This window comes from Pithys albifrons, chromosome 8 (assembly GCF_047495875.1).
Source record: "Pithys albifrons albifrons isolate INPA30051 chromosome 8, PitAlb_v1, whole genome shotgun sequence".
NCBI lineage: Eukaryota > Metazoa > Chordata > Aves > Passeriformes > Thamnophilidae > Pithys > Pithys albifrons.
Window position 1 is genome coordinate 20,113,524 of NC_092465.1, and position 20,263 is coordinate 20,133,786.

General features: G+C 40.9%; 1 protein-coding gene across 3 annotated transcripts in view; it reads left to right on the forward strand.

Moving 5' to 3' along the window:
* The first annotated feature begins 3,777 nt into the window (after positions 1 to 3,777).
* Positions 3,778 to 20,263, forward strand: part of CERS6 (ceramide synthase 6) — a 115,916-nt gene continuing 99,430 nt past the window's right edge. Inside the window, exons 1-2 of one of the 3 annotated variants that reach the window (XM_071561678.1) lie at positions 3,778 to 3,839; positions 4,130 to 4,363. In XM_071561678.1, the coding sequence (XP_071417779.1) occupies positions 4,194 to 4,363 (170 nt within the window). In that variant the 5' untranslated portion in view covers positions 3,778 to 3,839; positions 4,130 to 4,193. Of the gene's footprint in view, positions 3,840 to 3,983; positions 4,364 to 20,263 lie in introns of those variants that run through there. The other 2 variants (XM_071561677.1, XM_071561679.1) reach the window with 2 other exon arrangements.

Here is a 20,263-nt window from a genome sequence, read left to right on the forward strand (position 1 = left end):
CAGAAAATTTTGTCTTCCTGCAAGTCAGAAAAGTTCCTTGACTAAGTAAATTCTAATATAACTCTATAGTCCAAACCTGGCCACCTGTATTGGCATGAAGTACATGTTTCTGAAGGTCTAGTTGAAGTGTGATGCAGTGTTTCTAAAGATAAAACCAGCACTTTTTCCAGCTATCTGTCTATTCTCAGAGATGTGCAAAGTGCATTACAAGCTTTTTTTCAGGATAATTTATTTAAAATTGATACAGAAGACTGAGTAGTCTTACTGTAGTGTGAGTAGGGCCTAATTCAGTTTAGCATAAGTTCAGACAGTTAAGCAACATTGCACTCAGGAGAACTGTGATGGTTTCATAACTTGGATGTACACTTTGGCATGCTTTCCTTAAAAATCTAGAGGAAGAAGCCAAACCAAAGTGACCAATGAAGATGAAGCATGGAGATATACACTGAACCAAGCAATTCCTGTTTCTTCCTCTCCTTCTGACCAAACCTGATACAGCAGTTCTGCTTCAGGTCTTGACTGTAGCTGGAGCCTAGCATAAGGCACAAGCCACCCCAAGACTTGTAAATCTGTTCATTCAGCTAGAGCTACTTGTTCACGTATCTTTTCACAGCAGCCAAACTAATTACCATTGCATGTCTTCCTAAGTGACAAAACTTGCTTGCCTGCCAAGATAAAACATTTGGAAGGTTATGAAGTGCTATAACCTGAGGACACCTACTGTATTGATGTATTTTAAGTGCTATTACACAGAGCTCTGCTAGTGATTTGAATTCAGGGCACATTGTTTGGTAATTGGGTGAAGCCAGGCTGTCTCTTCAGACTGATACAATCTCATGCAGGAGTCGGACTGATTTGACTGGCCCAGCATAGCTTTTCTAATGAAGACTGCTGCTGTGTTAGTGTGGTTCTTAAGTGAAATTATTAGAGAATCTGGCAAATAGTCTGATGTGAAGATGCTACTGGAACTTCATGGCTGTGTGGAGAAGTGAGGTTGGCAGACAAAAGAAGTCTTCTTGTGTGTGAAAATGCATTCAATACATCTGTTCTAAGCCTGCAGGAGGACCTTCATTAGACTAAGAACAGTCATTTTATTCCTAAATAACTCAGCTCTTGATGCTAAACAAACAAATGACATAAACAAAGTCGTTCATTTTAGAGTGGCCACTCTGCAATGTGCAGCCTGTCAGTTTTCTCTTTTTGGACTAGAAACAGAAGTTCAGTATTTTGGGGGAATCTGTGTATCTGGTTTTGTTTAATTATTACTGACTCTAGTTAGTAATTACAAAGAGTGCCCAGAATGGGTTTTTGAGGAACCAGATTCACTTTCAATTCTTTACATTTTTTTAGGCCAGCCAAGTTCTACCACGGTCTTGGAATAAGTTCCTTCTAGATATGAGACCACATACGAAACCACATTTTTAAAGTTCCATTTGGTTCCATTTTGTGTTATAACAATTTTAGGGGGCAGGAAAAAAAACCCGCCATGGTAATATCTCCCTTCAAAGCACAATATTCAGGCATCCTTATTCCACAGTCGTATCTTGGCTACATCTACATAATTGCTGCTACAGTTTGAATTCAATTAAAAGCTTTTAATTGGTCATCCTTCCAAACAATTCAGAACTGTCATTCATTTTCAGATATGCTTGGAGATCAGTTGCCCTAACATAATTTCAGTCTGACACAAAAGTCAATTACACTAACTGTTCAGCAGGAATTAACCTCTCACGCATCATCAGATTGTTACTGCAGCTAGGTTCATTTTGCAAAGATCTGTTCCTTTCCTGTAGCTCAATATAAGCAAAGCCAAGCACCAGCACCTGTGAGTTCAGTTCTGACTGGGAAAGAATGACTTCACTGGAATGAAAACAGACATAAATAGTGAATATACTTCTAAACTGACTGGAATACTGAAATAGGCTGCAAAAAGACAGGTCACCTTCAGGTGCAGAATAATGACATCAGTTTTCTGATTAAAAATAAATTTGCCTTAAACACAATTATCATTAATGAAGTAAATTGTTATTTGTGTATTGTCAGATCTTAAAATGATATGTAAAGAGCTTTCCATCAGATTTCAAAGCTGATGCTTCTGAGGTAATTCTGAGGACATGCACTCACATCTCCATTTAAAACTGAATTATCCAAGTCCATTCAGAAAACTGAGTGATCTGGATGATTTGAGAGGCACATGTGTATGTGTGGGAGCCAGGTCAGGTGTTTGTGAGACAATGCTGAAAAATGAGCTCCCAGGGGAAATTCAAGGGGAGTTCTAGGTCAGTTGGAAGAGAGGTGACATCTGGCTATGAAAACAAGGCAGAGAAGCTGGAAGAAGGGAGATGGTAGCCAGATTTTGGTACTAGATAAAAGGGGTCTTGCTGATTTGAGCAGAGATGTTTTCTTCTGCTCAGAAAATCTCATTTGTAAGTGAAGAAGGCTGCATTCGAGGTGTGCAACTCTCTGAGGTCTGCCTTCTCTCTGAAATTACAGCAAAGCCCTGGATTTTGATAGATAGCTCATGTCAGAGAAGAATCCTGAGATGCAGTGAAGGAAGAGATGGGGGCAAGCAGATCTGGCAGTGGTGCTAGAACTCAAACTTTTTTTTTTTCCTGACAATTTGAAATACTAGGTGTCCATGGAGCAGACTCCAGCTACCAGCTCTTCTCTCTTTCCCCAAGAAACAGCTACAAAATCTGAATCAGAATAATAATACAGACACTTAGGAAATTGGCTCAGCAACAAAACAGAAACATTCAGTGGCAGCTTTACCCACATGGCTCCTCAGCCATCCTGCCAAAGCATTTCCTGATACTTCCCTGAAATGTCCTCGATGGACATTATCACCATATGCAGAATTTGTTTTCTTTCTTTAAAACGATGCAGTGTTTTCCACAGCATTACATTTGACTTAGCATTTTATGCAGCACAGAAATGTCAGCACAAACACGAGAAGCTGTGCAATTAATTTTTCAGGAAGGGCAAATTGAGCCAGTGGGGTGAAAAGAACAAGTTAGCAGAAAACATAAGATCAAGATGATAAAACTGAAGTATGCCGTATATAGAAGTCTGTGTCTCAGTATTCAGTAGCCAGCTGGAGAGGATGATGATACAGGGAAGAAAGCTTAAGCCATCCAAACTAAACTGAGGCAGGACAAACAAAATAGTGATGCTACGGGATTACTTGAAGTAGTGCTCTGTGTGCGTAGACCACCATGTGTACAGCCTATGGCTAGACTAAAGCCCGCTAGACACCCTTGCTGTCAAGTATGGTGAAGTCAATTACAGTTTCCCTGTTGCAGCATATCTCTAGCGGGACACGACAGTGAGATTAGGAATCGAAAGTAAAAACCTGCGTTAAAAAAAAAAAAAGTTTCTTTAGCCGGGAGTGCAAAGCCACAGTCTTAAACTCAGTTTTGCTGCTGATGACTCGTGTGCTTTCCGACGCTTTTCCAAGCCTCATTTACGCTTGTGTGCTGTACCCGCCTTCAGAGAGAAGTCACTGAACGTTTGAGGATCCTGCCACCCAGGAGAGTCCCGCTCACGGTTAAACCTCAGCCGAGCGCCAGGAGGAGCGCTCCGGGCAGGGGTCCCTCGCGGGGACCAGGCTGAGGCAGCCGATCCCGGCCCGCGCGGCTGTGCAGAGTTCATAGAGGAGGGCTTTTCGCTGCTGCCACCTGCCTATTCCAATTGGGGGACAGCTTTTCCAGGCTCGCTGGGAGCCCGGCCGGGCGGCGAAGGGAGGGAGGGCCGCGGCGGCCGGGCGGGTGACACGGCGCGGAGCCGCCGAGCCGGCGCTGAGGCGAAGGCTGCGCCCGGTGCCGGCAACCTCGGCCGCAGTGAGTGTCCCCGGGACGGGGTCCCCGCTCGCTCGAGCCGCGACACTCGGGGTTCGCGGCTCGATGAGCTCTTCTGGCAGGGCAGGAGGGGCGGGGAAGGCGGTCCGGGCCGCCCGGCGGGGCAGCCCCGCAGCGGCGGGCGCGGGCGGGAGCCAATGGGGGCCGGTGCGGCCGAGCGACAGGCGGGGCGGGCTGACTCCGCCGGGCGGGGAAGTGGCACGGCGGCGCTCGGCAGCATCATCCGCGACTGCGGGGCTGACACACGCCTCCATCCTCCTCTTCCCCGGCAGCCGCTCACACGCGCCTCGCCGCGGGCACAGCGGAGCGGGGGACGCCGCGGCAGACAAAGCAAAGATGGCAGGGATCCTCGCCTGGTTCTGGAATGAGCGGTTCTGGCTGCCGCACAACGTCACCTGGGCGGACCTGCAAAGCACGGAGGAAGCCACCTTCCCGCAGGCAGAGGACCTCTACCTCGCCTTCCCCCTGGCCTTCTGCATCTTCATGATCCGGATGCTCTTCGAAAGGTAACGCCGAGTCCCCCGCTCCGCCCCGGGCTTGGCTGAGCCGGGCGGGCCCAGAGGCAGCCGGGGACGCTTGTCATTCATTCCAGCGTCTTCCCCCGTCGCTGCTTTTCTGCCGGCCTTGCCAGGCCCTTACGCTCTCCCTGCCCTCTCGGTCGGTCACGTAGTGGGCCCGTTGCAGGAAGGTGGAGAGGGTCGGGAGGGAGCTGGCGCGCCGTTCCCGCTAGCCGGGCGCTAGGAGGCGAGGTCCGCCCGAAAATAGGCACAGCCTGCCCGCCACCTGCGCTGGCCGCGAAGGGCAGGGCAGGAGGGCTCTCCGGCACTTGTGCGAGCGGCGCCCCGCCCGCCCCCGCGGAGAAGCCCCACGAGAAGCCCCGTGGCGGTGGGAAGCGGTGCAGACAGGAGAGTTTGCCCACGCCCCCGCCGCAGGGCCGTTCTGCGGAGAGTTAACCGGGGCGAAGCCCGCTCTGTGTCTCCTGCGCCGCCCGGGACAACGTGGGCGTCCAGTGGAAAGGGGCAGCTCATGGGGAGCCGCAGCTCGGGGTAAGGCGCTGCAGCGGGGCTGAGCGGAGCTGTGCGCGGCCCGGGCGAGCGGTCCATGCCGTGTATCAGAACACTCCTGATGCTGATCAGGATGAGGGAGCTCATTGATGAGACGCACCAGACGCTGTTCCTCACCGAGCCAAACTCACCGTTCTCCGTGGCTGCTGGACTCAAAATACATGTTCCACAATCATATAAATACATATGTATGTATATTCAAACACAAGACGTCGGGCTAGTGATGGGTCAGCAGTGACTTTCTTTTCTGTGAATGTTTCCGTGCGGGTGTTGAGCAGGGACCGCCTGTCACGAGGAGGCAGCTGAAGCCAAGTGGGTGCTCACTCGCGCACGATGATGTGCCGCCTGACAAAGGTGCTGTTCCCTCAACAGCAGAGAACAAAAGAACGATTCCTTATGCCAATACCTACGTGTTTTCAGTGCTGTCTTCCTAGGCATGCTTTTAGAATAGTCAAGAAAGATAAAGGAAGACCGGTAGTTACTACATGCCAGAGAAAGTCTGTAAAGATGCTTTAAAAATGATAAAATAGCTGATGTGCCCTGTACCACTCCACCAATCCTAAGCATTCCCTCTCCCTGTTTAGAGTATGGCACCTGGGATGTTGGTTTGGGAAAAAACCTTCCTGTTTTCTTAGCTCAGTTTAGAGGACTATATTTGTTTTGAAAAGTAAGCTGTCATGGGCTGTTGCTAACTTCTGTGTTGCTTCACAGAGACAGCAAAAGTTGTCACCTAACTGAAAATCTGAGGTTATCAAAAGTTAATTGAAACACTTGAGTTAAATACTGCAATATAGTTACAACTGAAGTACTATGAGGACAATTATGAGTATTATTTAAATAATATCAAGTAGTTCTTTTGTTTTCTTTGCAGTCTGTACAACGTGTACTTTTGAGCACTGAAAGTGAGTGCGTGATGTTGCATCTCTTGCCATCTGAACTGCAATATGTATCACAGCAGGGCTGTGTTTTCATGGAGGAATAGTTAGTCAGGGAGACAGTTTCAGCTTAAACTTAGATTCAAATTTCTGCTAGTTCCAGTATGGCTGTTGTTAGCATCATAGAAGCTACTCTGATTATTTAGTAGTCTGTATCTACTTCTTCTGGTTATTTTTCTTCATTCATTTACAGTAATTTTTAGTTTTGCAATACATTATAATTTTGAATGTTAGTATACATGCAGATGAGAAAATCAGTACGTTTTCAGGATTCTCTTGTATTCATTAGACTAATTTTGAAATTTTTATCTAGAAATGCATTCTGCTAGCCTGATAGTGGGTGAGAGACCTCCAAAGAAGTTTCATTAACAATTACTTACGTATGTATTTTTCCTTTTTAATTTCAAATCAATTACAAAACTCCACTGTGAAGTAGAATCAGGCTGTTTTGTGTGGGATTAATCCACATGGCATGATACAATTTTGATTTTTTCATGTAGAGCATTTTTATTAAAGCAGGTTGAGCAAAAGTGACAGAACCTGCTTCCAGTGATCAGAGCAGGGGAATTGCATTTGATTTGAATGGGAGAAAGATTTTTTAATATTATATATATAGATATATAATCAGTGAGCCTTCTTATTGCTCGTTAGTAATTGGTTTTGTCAAATTTCTGTGCTTTGTTTGCTGGGAGTCACAGAAATGCTTTGTGTACATCATCATTTAAAGGCTTGCAATTATACAAGATCTGGAAGAAGAAAAGAGAGGAATATCTTTAAAATTTATATTTTTTTCATTCTTCTGTGTATTAACACAGCTACATTTTTTCCTTTCAAAACTGAGATTGTGGATGACTCCTTGTACATGCTACATGCTGGAACATGTCCTTGCAAATGTGTAACAGTTGCAATGGTAGCAGCTAAAGAAAAAATAAAAATAGATTCTGTAATACATTTTAAAAAACCCTACAGGTCTACTTTACATCCATTATGACTGTGCTATAGTGTTTGTAACATCAATGTAATCTCTATTTTGTTTTGTAAGATACCTAATAAAAGTGCTCTTGTAATTCTTTATACTGATAGGTAAGCAGATACCAGGTGTTAAGAATCTGATTACTTATTTCATATCCATTATTTTCAGAGTGCTAGGCTGCTGGAGCAGTATAGCTTACTTCCTATGCTATGAAGGGTGACTAATTTAATGAATTCTCAGAGCAACAAGAGCTATGGTTTGGGGGAGTTGGACTTCACATGTCTTTGCTTACAGAGTTCTTGACATATTTGGGGGACAAAACTTTAAGTGCTAAGGGTTAAGATTTTACTTTATGTATATATTTATATTCTATATACATAAATATTTGTGTGTACATATTTGCAGGTGAAATTGAAATGGCAGAACTTGGAAATTTTGTTCTTTACATATGCACCTATTATTCACAGAGTTAATCCTACTGGAGTTTTGTTGTTGCTTTATTACTGATTTGGAGAATCAGCTAACCAAATCAAGGAAATAGTCTATACACTTTTAAATTTTTTTTCTCCCCTTTCAAACTTTTTGTTGATTTCCTTACCCAGTCATCCCTGACCAGCACTCATAACTGAATGGAAGAAGTAGATTAGAACATTAAACTTATGCTGAATTGCTTCAGCAAGTGCATCTGATGATGATGAGTGATCTTGAAATAAGCTTTGCTCTGAGGTGCAATCTCATAACTTTGAGATTTAGTGGATATATCTGCTGAGGCCATCATAGTTAAGAATGAGGTTCTAAAATACTTTTAACAACCTTTTCTCTTTTCCCTTCATTCTCATTCATCTCTTTCTTTAAACACAAAGTAACTAAGCACAAAGATAGTGTTACTTGGTAACGTGGAAGGCTGCAGGAGTTTAGCAATGCAGTGGCAATGTGGTGACTTATTTCTTCATAGTATGTATCTGTTTTGTGTGTCTTACTACCTTTTTAAAGGCATGCAAGCAATTAAGGATCCCCTCTGTACTATACAATGCCTTCAGCCACAAGGAGGTAATGGTAAGTGCTCAGTAATACTAGTCTCTGTCTCCTTGGATCTTTTCCAGTTCTGGTGCAGGAAGAACAGGTTAAAGTAGAATTGAAACCGATCTTAGTAATAGCAGTGTGTTGTAGTTTTGATTGTCCTAAAAAAGATAAAGAAACATCTGTTATTCTGAACAAATAAAATTCTTTTTCTTTTGTTTATAGGATAATGTGGCTCTTCTCCCTCTGCACTAGACCGCACTGCTCAGAAGCAGCATCCTTTCCTGTACGCCTAAGCACATCCTCTGTGAGGAGTATGGGGTTATATGAAAACAGTGTTTGTTGAGCAATCAGTGTGTTTGTTGGACACAAAGCAAGAGGGTAACACACTTCTGCTTTAGAGACTTCTCTCAAAGGGGAAGTTGGCTGAAATCTCCGAAAGGATTACTGACTAAACAGCAGTCCAGCAATCTTCTGAGTCGAGTAGTCTGATATTGCTGCTTTCTTCACACTTTGCTCATGTATTCAGGTTACTCATATCTCATCTTTGCATTGTAGTTGTAGTATATTTTACTTCCCTCATCTTGTAAGCAGTAGTTTGGGCTCAAATCTAATGAGATCACTCCATGAATCAGCAAACTAGGCTTATACTGCTTTTATTGTCCTCTGGCCTTGACGGGGAGCAGTTCTCAAAGGTAGTGCTCGTATTCTGCAGTTGATGGAATGGCTCATATGGTCAGAGATAGCTTGATTATATATAGCAACCACCCTCCAGCTGCACTGAGTTGAACTGAGCCAGCCACATCATTTACTATCACTCTGATCAAGATATTCTAGACATGGACTGTATGAAAATTTGTGGCTTTTATATGACCCTTTTATAATGATAATTCAGCCCCAAAGGTAACCTCAGCTGACTCTCATTCCCTATGACACAGTGACATAATATGACTGTGTATGGGCATGTATATGTTTTTTTTGCTAACTGTAAAAATTCATTCAGGTGACAATTCACACAGTCTTGCAAGTGTTTCTACTGTGTGGTGTATACCTACAAATTTGATTTTTCTGCTCCCTAAGACATCTAGTATTGGTGTTTTCTTACAATGAAAAGGAGGCTAGACAGGATACAAATTTTGGAACATAGTGTATAAACATGGTGCTTTTCCAGCAGCCCAAAACCTCCTCTGGGGAGGTTGGGTGGGGCAGTGGTAGTTATTTCTATCGAAACCTGTTTGTAGGCTGTGATATTTTTAGATATTTTGCCTACTTCCCTGTGTGTTAGGCGAAGTCTGATCATTCAGGTGTAATTCACTTGTGTGTAAGGGGATGAATTTGTTCACTGACAGTAGCTTTCTCAGTTCAGTCTCTCCTTTTTTTTTTCCTATAATTTATTTTTTTTCATAAGATGACCTGTAAGGTCTTTTCTTTTTTGCTTGATTACTACTTACTGAATGCGTAATTCTGTTGAAATGGAATAGGGTATTTAAATTGCTAACTTCTATGAAAAGACATAGGCAACAGAAACAAAAGAATTTTAAAAGCTATTTCTTTTAAACTTTAAACCTATTTATTTTTAAAAGTAGTAATATTTCACTGGCAGTAAATATCTTTTAAATATATTTCTGTGTTGCTGATTGTACTATTCATTTATCTAAGTTCCTTTAAGTTATTATTTTTCTGTCATTTATATTTTTCTTTTTATGATCAGTTTTTGTTTCCTGAGGTTGAAAGGTAAAGCTTCAGCCATTAACACATGCGGATACCTCACAAGAAAATTATTGTTTTTACCTGAAGAGCTGTTGTCTATCTTGGCCTGTCTGTCTTACCAGCTCAGACAAGTGCAGTGTGTGCTTACCCACCCTAATTCTGCCATGGCTGGCTGGTACACAGCTCTGTTGTGTAATGTGGTTGTGTGTTCAGATGGAAGCTCAGCGTGTTCCTTTAAAAGAAGGTGGAGTGCATAAAATGCGTAATATTTGAATGTCCTTTGTAAAGGGCCGTTCATAGATGCACATTAGTGTCAAAAATGGGAGTTAAAGGGGAAACACGTGCTGATCTCCAGCAGAGAATGCCATTAAAACTGATTTCTGAAATATCCACATGGAATAAGTATGACAGCTAAACCATATCTCTGCTGATGGAAAGGTTTCAGTGATAGGTCACTAGTGGGTACTGGTAGCCTGTTACTGGGGTTTTATCTGAGTGCAGGTTCCATTTACTGGTAGAAACTCCAGTTTGTTTCCTGCCTGGATCGCTGTAACTGTGCAGTTGGATCCAAGTTGCCTGCAGCTCTTTCCATTGCTCCTACTTCTGCTTCTGTCACTGATTAACGGGCATTTAAGGATTTGTTCTTGGAAAAAGGAGAGCTTCTAGTATGCTGCTTCTTTCTACACATCTGCAGACCACTGTCTTATTAGTCCATACAAAGTATTTGGAGTAGTCTGTTCCCTTAAATCTGTCTCTGTTTCTGCCAACAAGGTTGATGCCTGAGCTGAACAGTTCTTATTTGACCCTATTTGTGCTTTTGGTTTTGTTTTTTTTCCACCGAAGTTGTTAAATATCCCATGCCTGCAGTACTTTGACAGTTAATTAGGATTTGGTGTTTCTGTGCCTGTCTCAAGGTGGTCTTGGAGTTTTGACAAGGAAGTTAAAATTACAGCATAAAGGTATATTGCTTTTCTAAATGATGTAACCTTATATAATACTAAGTAGTATGCTTAAGACTGTAGTCGACACCTTATGGACAATCAAATGCATATAGTGTGTATTAACAGTTCCTTCAAGTTGTTCATCTAACACCTTGATTGCTCTGTGGTCTTCCACAACAGTGACTCCCTTCAGTTACTGGGCATTTACACATTTTGGGGGTGCACAGGGATGGGTATCCAGGTCAAGAGAAAGGAAGGGAAATGTGGGTCTCTGATCACTTGAAAGAGGAGGAATCGCTAATGTCTTGCTTTAAGGTGAGCAAAGTTTCTGGCAATCAGATGGGCTGAGGACTTCTGTCCTCTGTGAGGAAGTGTTTTTAGCACACAGTGCTTACAGAATACTAACTCTGCACCATATGGCATCCACTAGTTTCTGGCAGTGCCTTTCTGATTATTCTGAAGTAGTCAAATTGCAGCCAAGGTGGCAGAACTGGCATATTTAGCATAGTCGGCTATAATCTTAGAGATGGCTTTCAGCTGGGCCTGTAACACAAAGCTGTGACTTCATACAAACAGCAGAGAGTGAACTGTAATGATTTTTTTTTTTTGCTATAGAGTTAATACCTCTCATAATAGCAAATGCAGCTATTGGTAAGCTTTCATACTGCTGACTAATTGCAATGTCTCATGTAACTATTTACTGATGTAGAAAAATCAAATTTTAACTCTCAAGGTGATTGTACAATTACTAAGAATTGTGAAGAAGTGTAATATCCAGTTAGCCATGTTGTGTATTTTTTTAATATGTAAGATACATGTATATTTGTATCTTGGCTATTAATCCAAGTTACCCTTTGCAAAGGGAGGAACAAAATGCTAAGGGTCTCCAGACTACCTTGTATTGATGAAGTATCTTTCAGTTTCACTAACATAAACCTCATTTTAGTAATATAAATGATGCACTTTAAAGTTTAGCCTGAAATGATGAAAAGCCTTCTTTGCACTCACAGGTCACACTAGGATAGTTAAAACCATATAGCTAAATCACTTGCATTTTTTCTCAGTGGGAGTGCAGTGGAAGCTTCCTTTTAATAATATCTTCACTATTCACAGTTTCTTCTGCACGGATGGGGGCAATAACCTATCGTACTATATTAAAAGAAATAAATCTAGCTGACATAGTTAACACTGGTGCAAAAAACAGAGGTTAGAGCTCAGAATGTGTTCATTGGCATAAAATCTTATGTTCTTGAGATTGTTTGAAGATTTGTGCTTGCAGTAGTATTTGTCTGTCCTTTGCAAAAGTTAGTTGCTCTATTTTTATCAGTAATGGGATAACATTACATGTGGTGTAATGGTACAGTAGTAGGCACATCTACTCACTGCCCATTTGAGATAAACTTAGTATTACTTAATGCTGCAAGCAGAAGGAGGAAAAATGCTTACTAGAAATGATGCCGAAATCCTCATTTCAGCTTGGGACCTCTTCACTCCCTTTTCACCCCTGTTTCTGACTGAATTCAGTTCTATATGACACTGTATAGGTATCTAAACTTTCACTGGGACTGTCAGTTACCACATCTGTGGGACTCTCATCTCTTACTCAGAAGACAGTGGAAGTGGAGACCACGTTGCTATGGTGTTTGGCAGAACTTTAAACTATGAAAACTGCTGTTGCATCAATACTGTCTATGTTGACAAATAGTACAAAGGAGCAAAACTGCCTAGGCTAATGAGAGATACTTTCATGCAGTGGAAGGGAATTGCTTATTTGGAAATAAGAGTGTGCTATATAGCTCAAAGTGAAAAGACTGCTTACTCAAAAGAGTTGCTGATCACAGAAATGAGTAATGTGAAATTAAGATCAGAGTGGTAAGTTGTAATATCCCTTGTGCTTGCTTTTGCTCATGTCTCTTGTAACTGTGTGATGTATCTGTTGCTGAGAGAAATGCAGTTGTCCCTGTAGCTAGAGATACGCTGTTTGGTGTGCTGTTATTAAGGAGACTACTGGAACAAGGTATGTTCCTTAAGGCACACAGAAATTAGCCTTGATCTGGCAACTGCGGAAACTTGGTAGGCGGGCAACATAAATGTGGAATGCTAGTCTAGACCAGTGGGCACTACAGTGTGACAAAGCAGACAAAATTAAATCTACATGAAGTGAAAGTGAGCTGAGAAATTTTGGGGGAGGTGAGTAAAGTCAGGTAGTGGTGATGGGCTCCACTGCACTCCTCAGTCAGGGGGTGACCTGTGCAGCTGGGGAGCTGAAGGGCTTCAGCATCTCACCAGATGACTGTCAGGGCTGTGGCTTTCCCTGGGCTCTACTGTAATAGGTGACACACTAGTGTGTTATCAAGGCCATAATCCCCCTTGCAACTGGTGAGACCAGTTGCTTCTGTTGAAAACGAAGTTCTGTGTAATGAGTGGGTCATGAATGTGTGCCTGTTGACAAGCTTTTCTGCAGTTGTCCATTAGTTTTTCTCAAACTTCCTGCTGTTGAATTCTTGCATTGTCCAAAGCATGCAGCCAGATGAGGTGATCAAGTCCAGCTGGGTATAATTTACTACTGTTATTGGCATCATGTTGGAAAGAAGCTGTTGAGAAAAAGAAAAGAAAGTGGTTAGACCACAAGCAGGAACATGTTTTGTATATATTGAAGTAATAATTGGGTGGTAATTGAGTGGCTGATTCTTATCTGTCAATTTTTCCCACACAGTAGTATGAGAGAAAGGAGCGAACTGATATGGTAAGGGAGTAGCTTGAAAATACGAACAGTTCCATTGCCAAACATTTCCCAGGATTACAACACTTGTACTAAATTAACTTTGCAGTGATTGCATTGATGTGATGATGACAAATTGAACTGTAGATGGAGTCCTGGGAATGCTGGTGGACAAAAAGACTCTTCTCAGTGATATGTAGTGAAAGGACAGGAGGCAAGAAACAATTGATGTGCAGGAAATTCTGTTTAAACATAACAAACTTTTTCTTGGGATGGTGGTGATACACTGTGACAGGTTACCCAGAGAGTGGAAGTCTTCAGCTGTGGACATACTCAAAAAAACAGTTGGGCACAGTCCTTCTCTCCTGGACCATTTAGGAGACTTGGTGATCTCCAGAGGTCTCTTCCAACCTCAGCGATTGTGTGAAATCATAAACCTCACTATATGGCATCTTTTCACAATGCAGGACTCCAGGGAGCTCCTGAGAGCTATGTCTGTGTGAAGTGTGTAAGCAGTGTTGGAAAAGTGAATAGGAGAGGATTAAGTTGAAATTTGCTGTAAGCTTGCAGGAGAAAATTATGGCAGAGCACATAACACTTGATTGAGTGGATGTCTGGATTTTCCATTTGCTGTAGGATGGGTCTTTTGATTTTGTTGTAGTCTGGCATATGAGTGGACTAAACCAAGAAATAGATGTGGACCTTCTTTACCTAAGACAGGAATTACCTTATCAGTATCCAAAATGAAGTTTGAGTTGCTGTAGAATAAGTGCATTCTGTTCCCTTCTAGGATCAATGTTTTCACTCTCCTAAAACATTAAATTGGATTATAACAGGCCATTTTAAGGATAATTTTAGTTTTGTTGCCCTTAAGTTGATTCTTCTCAACACTACAATATTTTCAAGATAATTTTGGTTTTGAAAAAGAATTCACAGAAAGAGGTGCTTAGAAGACAGGGAACAACAATCACATGTCTTAGTGGAAGAGCTTCTATTCCCTTTGTGTTCAAGATAATAAGAGTAAATCAGTCTTGGGGAAAAAAAAACAAAGAGAGAAGCGTGTCATTAGTTTCACAATCACTAATCATTTATATAGGCAATATAATGTATAGTGGTAAATATACATATGTATGTGCATCTGACAGAGTAATTTCTATACCACAATTGTATTATTCGACTTTGATTAATATTTTTTAATACATTAAATTAATAAAAAATCTTAAGGAGTGGCTTTAAAATATTGACCGATCTAGAAAAAGAGATGTTTCAAAATGTCAGTTGTTGGGGTGATAATGAAACAGTTTGATATTTGACACAAGAAAGACACCCTGTATGCTAATTAGAGAAACTCTCATGTGTGCTAATCTGGAATTGTTATTTTCTAGAGCATTTAGGGAAAACATGAAAAATACTTGGTTTTCTTCCAGCTTGGAATGAAATGGAAATTTTGAAATGTCAAAATTTCATCAGGAACAGATGTCCTGACTTTCAGCCAACATTGATAAATAGGTTTGGTTACAAGACAACGATGTAGAGGTAAAAATGAGATCTCTATAGCACTGCCAGCCTCCAGAAGAATACATTTTTCACCAGTTAACCAGTGTGTATCTGTATGCATGATGCACAGGTTTTCTTGTGAGCTTTTTGTTTGTGTTTTATTGAAGGAAAAAAGATATCTCTTACCAGGTTGATTTTTTTGAAAATAGGCTGGCGATTTGTGAGAATCATGGCAAGAGCTGGGACCTCCAGCCTGGCACTTACCTTCAACTGTCAGGAGGAAAAGAGCGCTAGCAGAAATAGGAGAGCACTACTTCATCTTGCTTACTCTTCAACTGAGAGCAGACTCCAAGGTTTGAAGAGAATGTAGTACTTTGTATCCACCACACAAGCATTACTTGTGTTTTGCCTTGTTTCCTGATGGGAATAATTCAGGTGTAACACCAGAGTGGCTTAGAGCTTTAAATACTACTAAAAAAAAATCTCTTAAGTTGCCTCAAATACTAGAAAACTTTAAAGTTACCTTGAAACATCTGCTTTTATGCTTACTTTTAAGGGTTCTCAAGGACTCCAAGAATCTTTCTCAGTTTGGTGGAAAAAGAATATGTCAGTCATCTTAATCTCAAAACCCCTAGAGTGTTTATCAGGAAAATAATCATAGCTTCTTTCACATTTGCTTTCTAAAAGGCCCTGTATCTATACCAGGAAATATTTTTTTAAAAATGGTTTGTAAATAACCCAAGTGCATTGACTAAGAAAATTACATCTGCTAAATAATCTTCCATCTTTTCCCAGCTCTCAGACTAGGACACAGCACGTTGAGAAGCTATATAGAGAGAACAAGGTAGCTATCAAAACAAAGGCATTGCCAGCTATGTGGTTTATAACGTGGTTCCTTGATTTCAGTCCTCCATATCCAGTGTTTTATGTGCAATCTCCAAAGGACCTCTATTTCTCTTGAATACCTGTGGTTGACTTAAGAACACAATAGAAAAGTTTAAATGTGGATTTTGTTTGACCTTATTTTTGTTTGTGGTGGTGGCCCTTTGTCTTGGGGAAGGGTTGCTGGAATGAAGAGCCAAGGCAGTATTTTCCAACATCTTACCTTTTCTTCTTGTTCATGTGTAGAAATTTCAAATTAAAAGCTAGATTATTTAATCTTCATCTATAAAAACTATCTTTGGAATCCAGGTATTACCACTTGCATCTAATCTTCTCTTTCAGACTTGTATTAACTTCACCTGGGCTCCTGTGACTCTCTTGGCAGAGCATTAGGCCTGCCTGCTGCATGTGGGCTGGTAAATCCTAAGTCATACACGAAAAAAATAGTGGTCAGGGATTTTGTCCTCCCTTGCCAGTGACTTCACAGAGTTTCCTGTGAAACATCCTGGACTCCATATGTCAGACTAGTTGTCTGTCTTCTGACATTAGCATTTGTTTTCCTAGATAAATTTTACTGTAAAAAAGTGCATTAATTTTGTGAAACTGGACTACATACCTAAAAGAGAGTTTTGTCATGCAGTCTTGCTGTATTATTTGCATACAGTAAAGTCTGCTGGGGGTGTAAATTAGAGGGTTTTTTGAGTGTGGCCAAACTGATTTATACAAATTGAGAATCTGTATTACTTTTGAATATGATTTATTTACTCACAAAGGTTCTCAGTCTGATCTTCTGCTAATATAAATTAGAAATCAGCTTTTGCTGAGTTCTGATGTTTTATCAGCATATAACTTGTGTGAAAGACCAGAAGTTGTATGACATTTAAGTATGGTCATGTGTAGCCACTGAGTTTTAGTGATTTAGTGATCTAATTTAGTAATTAAGAAGCAGAAGCCTTTCTATCTATATACCCAGGTAGAAATCAAGAATATTTTTTTAATTCTATTTTTCTCTTCTTGACTAAGTGCCACATTTCCCCTTTTAGTTTTTTTTTCAGGACTAGTAGTATGTGTGCAGCCATCGTGTATTGTTCTGTTAGAAAAATCTCACACATAGGTTAGTTAACATTTGATATTAACTAGAAGGACTTGTGCTTTTTTTCACAGAGTAAGCTGTGGGCCCTTACTCCGGTGTGATGTAAGGTGATTGAGCAGTCAAAGTGATCATGTGCTAGCCTTGCTGTTCCTTCCCTCAGTCAGTTTAACAAGAGCATCTCTAACAGTGACTAAAGACATCAGGCCTGCTGCTCAGTGACAGCCTGCTGGTAAACACCTTGTGGACAGCTTTCTTATGTCCTGCCTCAGTTCTGCTCTTGCATAAAGATACTTTATGGTGGAGAAGAAGGTCTGATACATCTGTGCAGTGGTGGTGGCTTCTGTCAGCACCTGTAAGGTGGCCTGGAAGCCGTGTTCTGATGTCGCCCTGGCAGGCACTGTGCTGCAACTGCCTTGCTGTCGGTCCATGTGGCAAGTAGCTTAATGTGAACCCCCCAGGTGTTCTATGTAAACTATAGTTGCTGCCAGAGTAACGATCTAAGCATCTATTTAGACCTTTGAGTACAAACAAACAGAAAAAGAAAAGTGTCATCCTTAATGATGATGATGTTTGTTCCATGTGTGATGATTCTGTGATTTAGAGAGTACAACTGGGTGCGTGTACACATGGATATTAAAATGGGTTATAATGATGACCTCTAAGACTGTATCAACAAGTCTCCCACTCTGCTTCACAACAGGGCACTCTTTTATTCCTTGCCTGGTAGTGCTGCAGGTATTTGTTTATATTGAATGACATAAGTAGGCCTCTGAATGAGTACACTTGTATAATGAAAAGCACACTGGATCCACCCTGTATTTTCTTACAGTTTCCTTTCACCAGGCTCTCTTCAAGTAAAGGCTTGGCAAATGTCTCCTCTCAGCTTTGCCCATAGAAGAGCAGTTATCCACCAGAAAACTTAAGCACAGAGAGTGGGCTTTGCGTCTTCCCAAGCTGCCACAATTCCATCTTGTGGGACAATAACTGAATGTATACTGGTCTGGTTTTGCTTTTGACATTGAAAGAGTGAGGCTGCTGGCCTCAGGAAGTCTAACTTTGAGTATTACAGTTAAGCAGAGGAATGAAAATTAGTATGCTTTTGTTCTCTGCTGGTGATTTTGAGTGATCTATTGTAGGGCCTGAAATCCTATTTTATAATATAACTGCTTACTGCTTCTAAAAAGTTTCCACACTGTTCATTGGGAGCTATCGTAAATAGCAAGATGTTTTCTGAACTTAATGCAGCTGTTCTGCTGAACTCTGAAGGCCCCTTCCCCTTGGACCAATTACAGGTGCAGTTGCTTCTGTTCTGGCATAATTTCAGAGTATGTCTGGAGTATATGAGGCTAGAGCAGAAGAAGGAAGATGGAAAATTTTAGGATCACACTTGAGTTTTATGGGATATTTTTCTCCCCATCTCTTAAACAAGGTTTAAGTATAAGGTCCTAGTGATCCATAGTTGCCATAAACTGTAAAAAAGCATCTACTTCTAAAAAATCATCATTAATCAGTCCCATTCCTGCTTTGACAGAGACAGACCTGGAAGATTATGAAATTACCTACAACACATGCAAAACTTGTGGGAATCCTTATCAGAAATCTATTTTTGAGAAGCTAAATCTTGAAAAAAAAAGTACTTGCTCTAGCAACCACTGGAGAATTTGGATTTTTTTTACTTTTTAACACCACCTTAAATATTGTCTTGCCTGGAAGTTTTACAGCATATTACTTAAAAGAAACAAAAGAAACTCTTCATGGTAACAAAATGCAAGCTGTCAGAATATCTTAATTTCAGTGATGTCGTCTTGCTTTGCCATCCATTTACAGTGTGCCTAGAAGAGTCATGCGTAGTTGCGAGTTTTCCCTTCCTCATTTCTTACTTCTAAAATTGTACTGAAGGCATAATAATAATGACAATAACAACAACAACAATAATAGTAGTGGTGATGACAATAATATAATATTTGTCTGTTCCAAAAAGATGTTTTCAGATGCAGGTCTATAAAGCAGATTTAATCCATGTGAACAGTTGAGGAAGGTCTGAGTAATAATATGATGGCTGTGTAGTGGGCTATGTGTACTATGGCTGTGTGAAGATGAAAAACTAGTAGAAGGAAATGCCAGTGCTTTTCTGCATAAGCACATTATAATGCTTGGCATGACGACCTCCGAGTAGAGAAGGGTTGCTGTGTGTGACAGTGCTCTATTCCAAAGGGATGTGTCCTTTTTATTTGGCTAAAAAGAAATAAATTTTGGAATACATTAAAAATCTATGTTTTAATAATGCTTTTGGACACGTAAATGGTATTTAGGACATACAGTGTAGGAAGTATTTACAAAGTTATTCTTCTGTTACTGTTGTAATTTTAATGGACTTTTTACTCCTTGGTTTTATTTATGACAATAGTACACTAGTGAAGTGTGCTTCATCTCTGTTTATAGTTTTAGGTTTAGATCTTACTCCTTCATCTGGAGATTATTTATCATATAAATGAAATAGTGATAAAACATAAATTCTTTTGGTCCTACTGCAGAACAGTCTGAGTGATTTTGGCATTCCAAAGCCTCTTAACAGTGTTAAAATAATGAGTAATAAAAACAGAAGTTGGACTACTTTTATGCCATCAATAAATATTTGCATCTCAGATGACAGATCATGACAAGTCAACCCCCTCATGTGTGTGAGTAATGTAGATAATTTTTGTGGAGATGCAGTGCAGCAACACATGACTTGTGGTGTGACAATCTGCTGCTCTTCAGTATCTTGACACTTCTGTTGCTTATTTGAAATTCAAAGTATAGAGAATTTATTACTCTCAAAATTCTTCCTGTACCTGCTAGGTAAAAGTTGTTAATGGAGAGGCTGAGCACCAGAGGTGGAAGTGGGGCAGAGACGTAGAATTGGAAGGAGTACAGAGGTGTCTTCTGGAGCGTGGGAGAGGGGAGTGAGACTAAAGATACAGTGTGTGTGGGGAAAACATGACCATGACGTAAGTCTGTGCAGTTGGGAGGAATGCAGTGTAACCAGGCATGCCCATTTGTTTGTGCTCACCACAAACAATGTGCATTTGCAACTATTCTCCTCAGATATATTTCTAGATTCAAAGGTATTTGAGAACACTTGTGTCCTAGGAGAGGAAGAGGTTTGATGTATGCATGCTTTGTCTTCCTCAAGTTGTGCATGGCACAGATCTGAAAATTCTCTCAAGGAATTAAAATTTTACTTTTTTTTTTAATAAGGCAGTAGAAAGCCATAATGTTTGTATGCAATCCTGTCCCACATGGAAGGGTGTAGCATGCCCAGACACATCCCCCGCCCCCACGTGCAGAATCTTTAATGAAGATGACAAATAAGAGATAAAAAAGATGCCAGCTGGATAATGTGACCCAAAATGATTATAGACTGGTATTGGTTTATCTCTGCTGATGACATCTGGAAATCTGTCATTAGGGAAGGACAGGACCCTTACTCCTCTTTCCAGTTTAAGTCAATAATAACCATCCAGGTTTGATTGGAAAATGTAGGTACTGTTACTTCTGGTAGACCTTTGTGACAGATTGGATCCTTA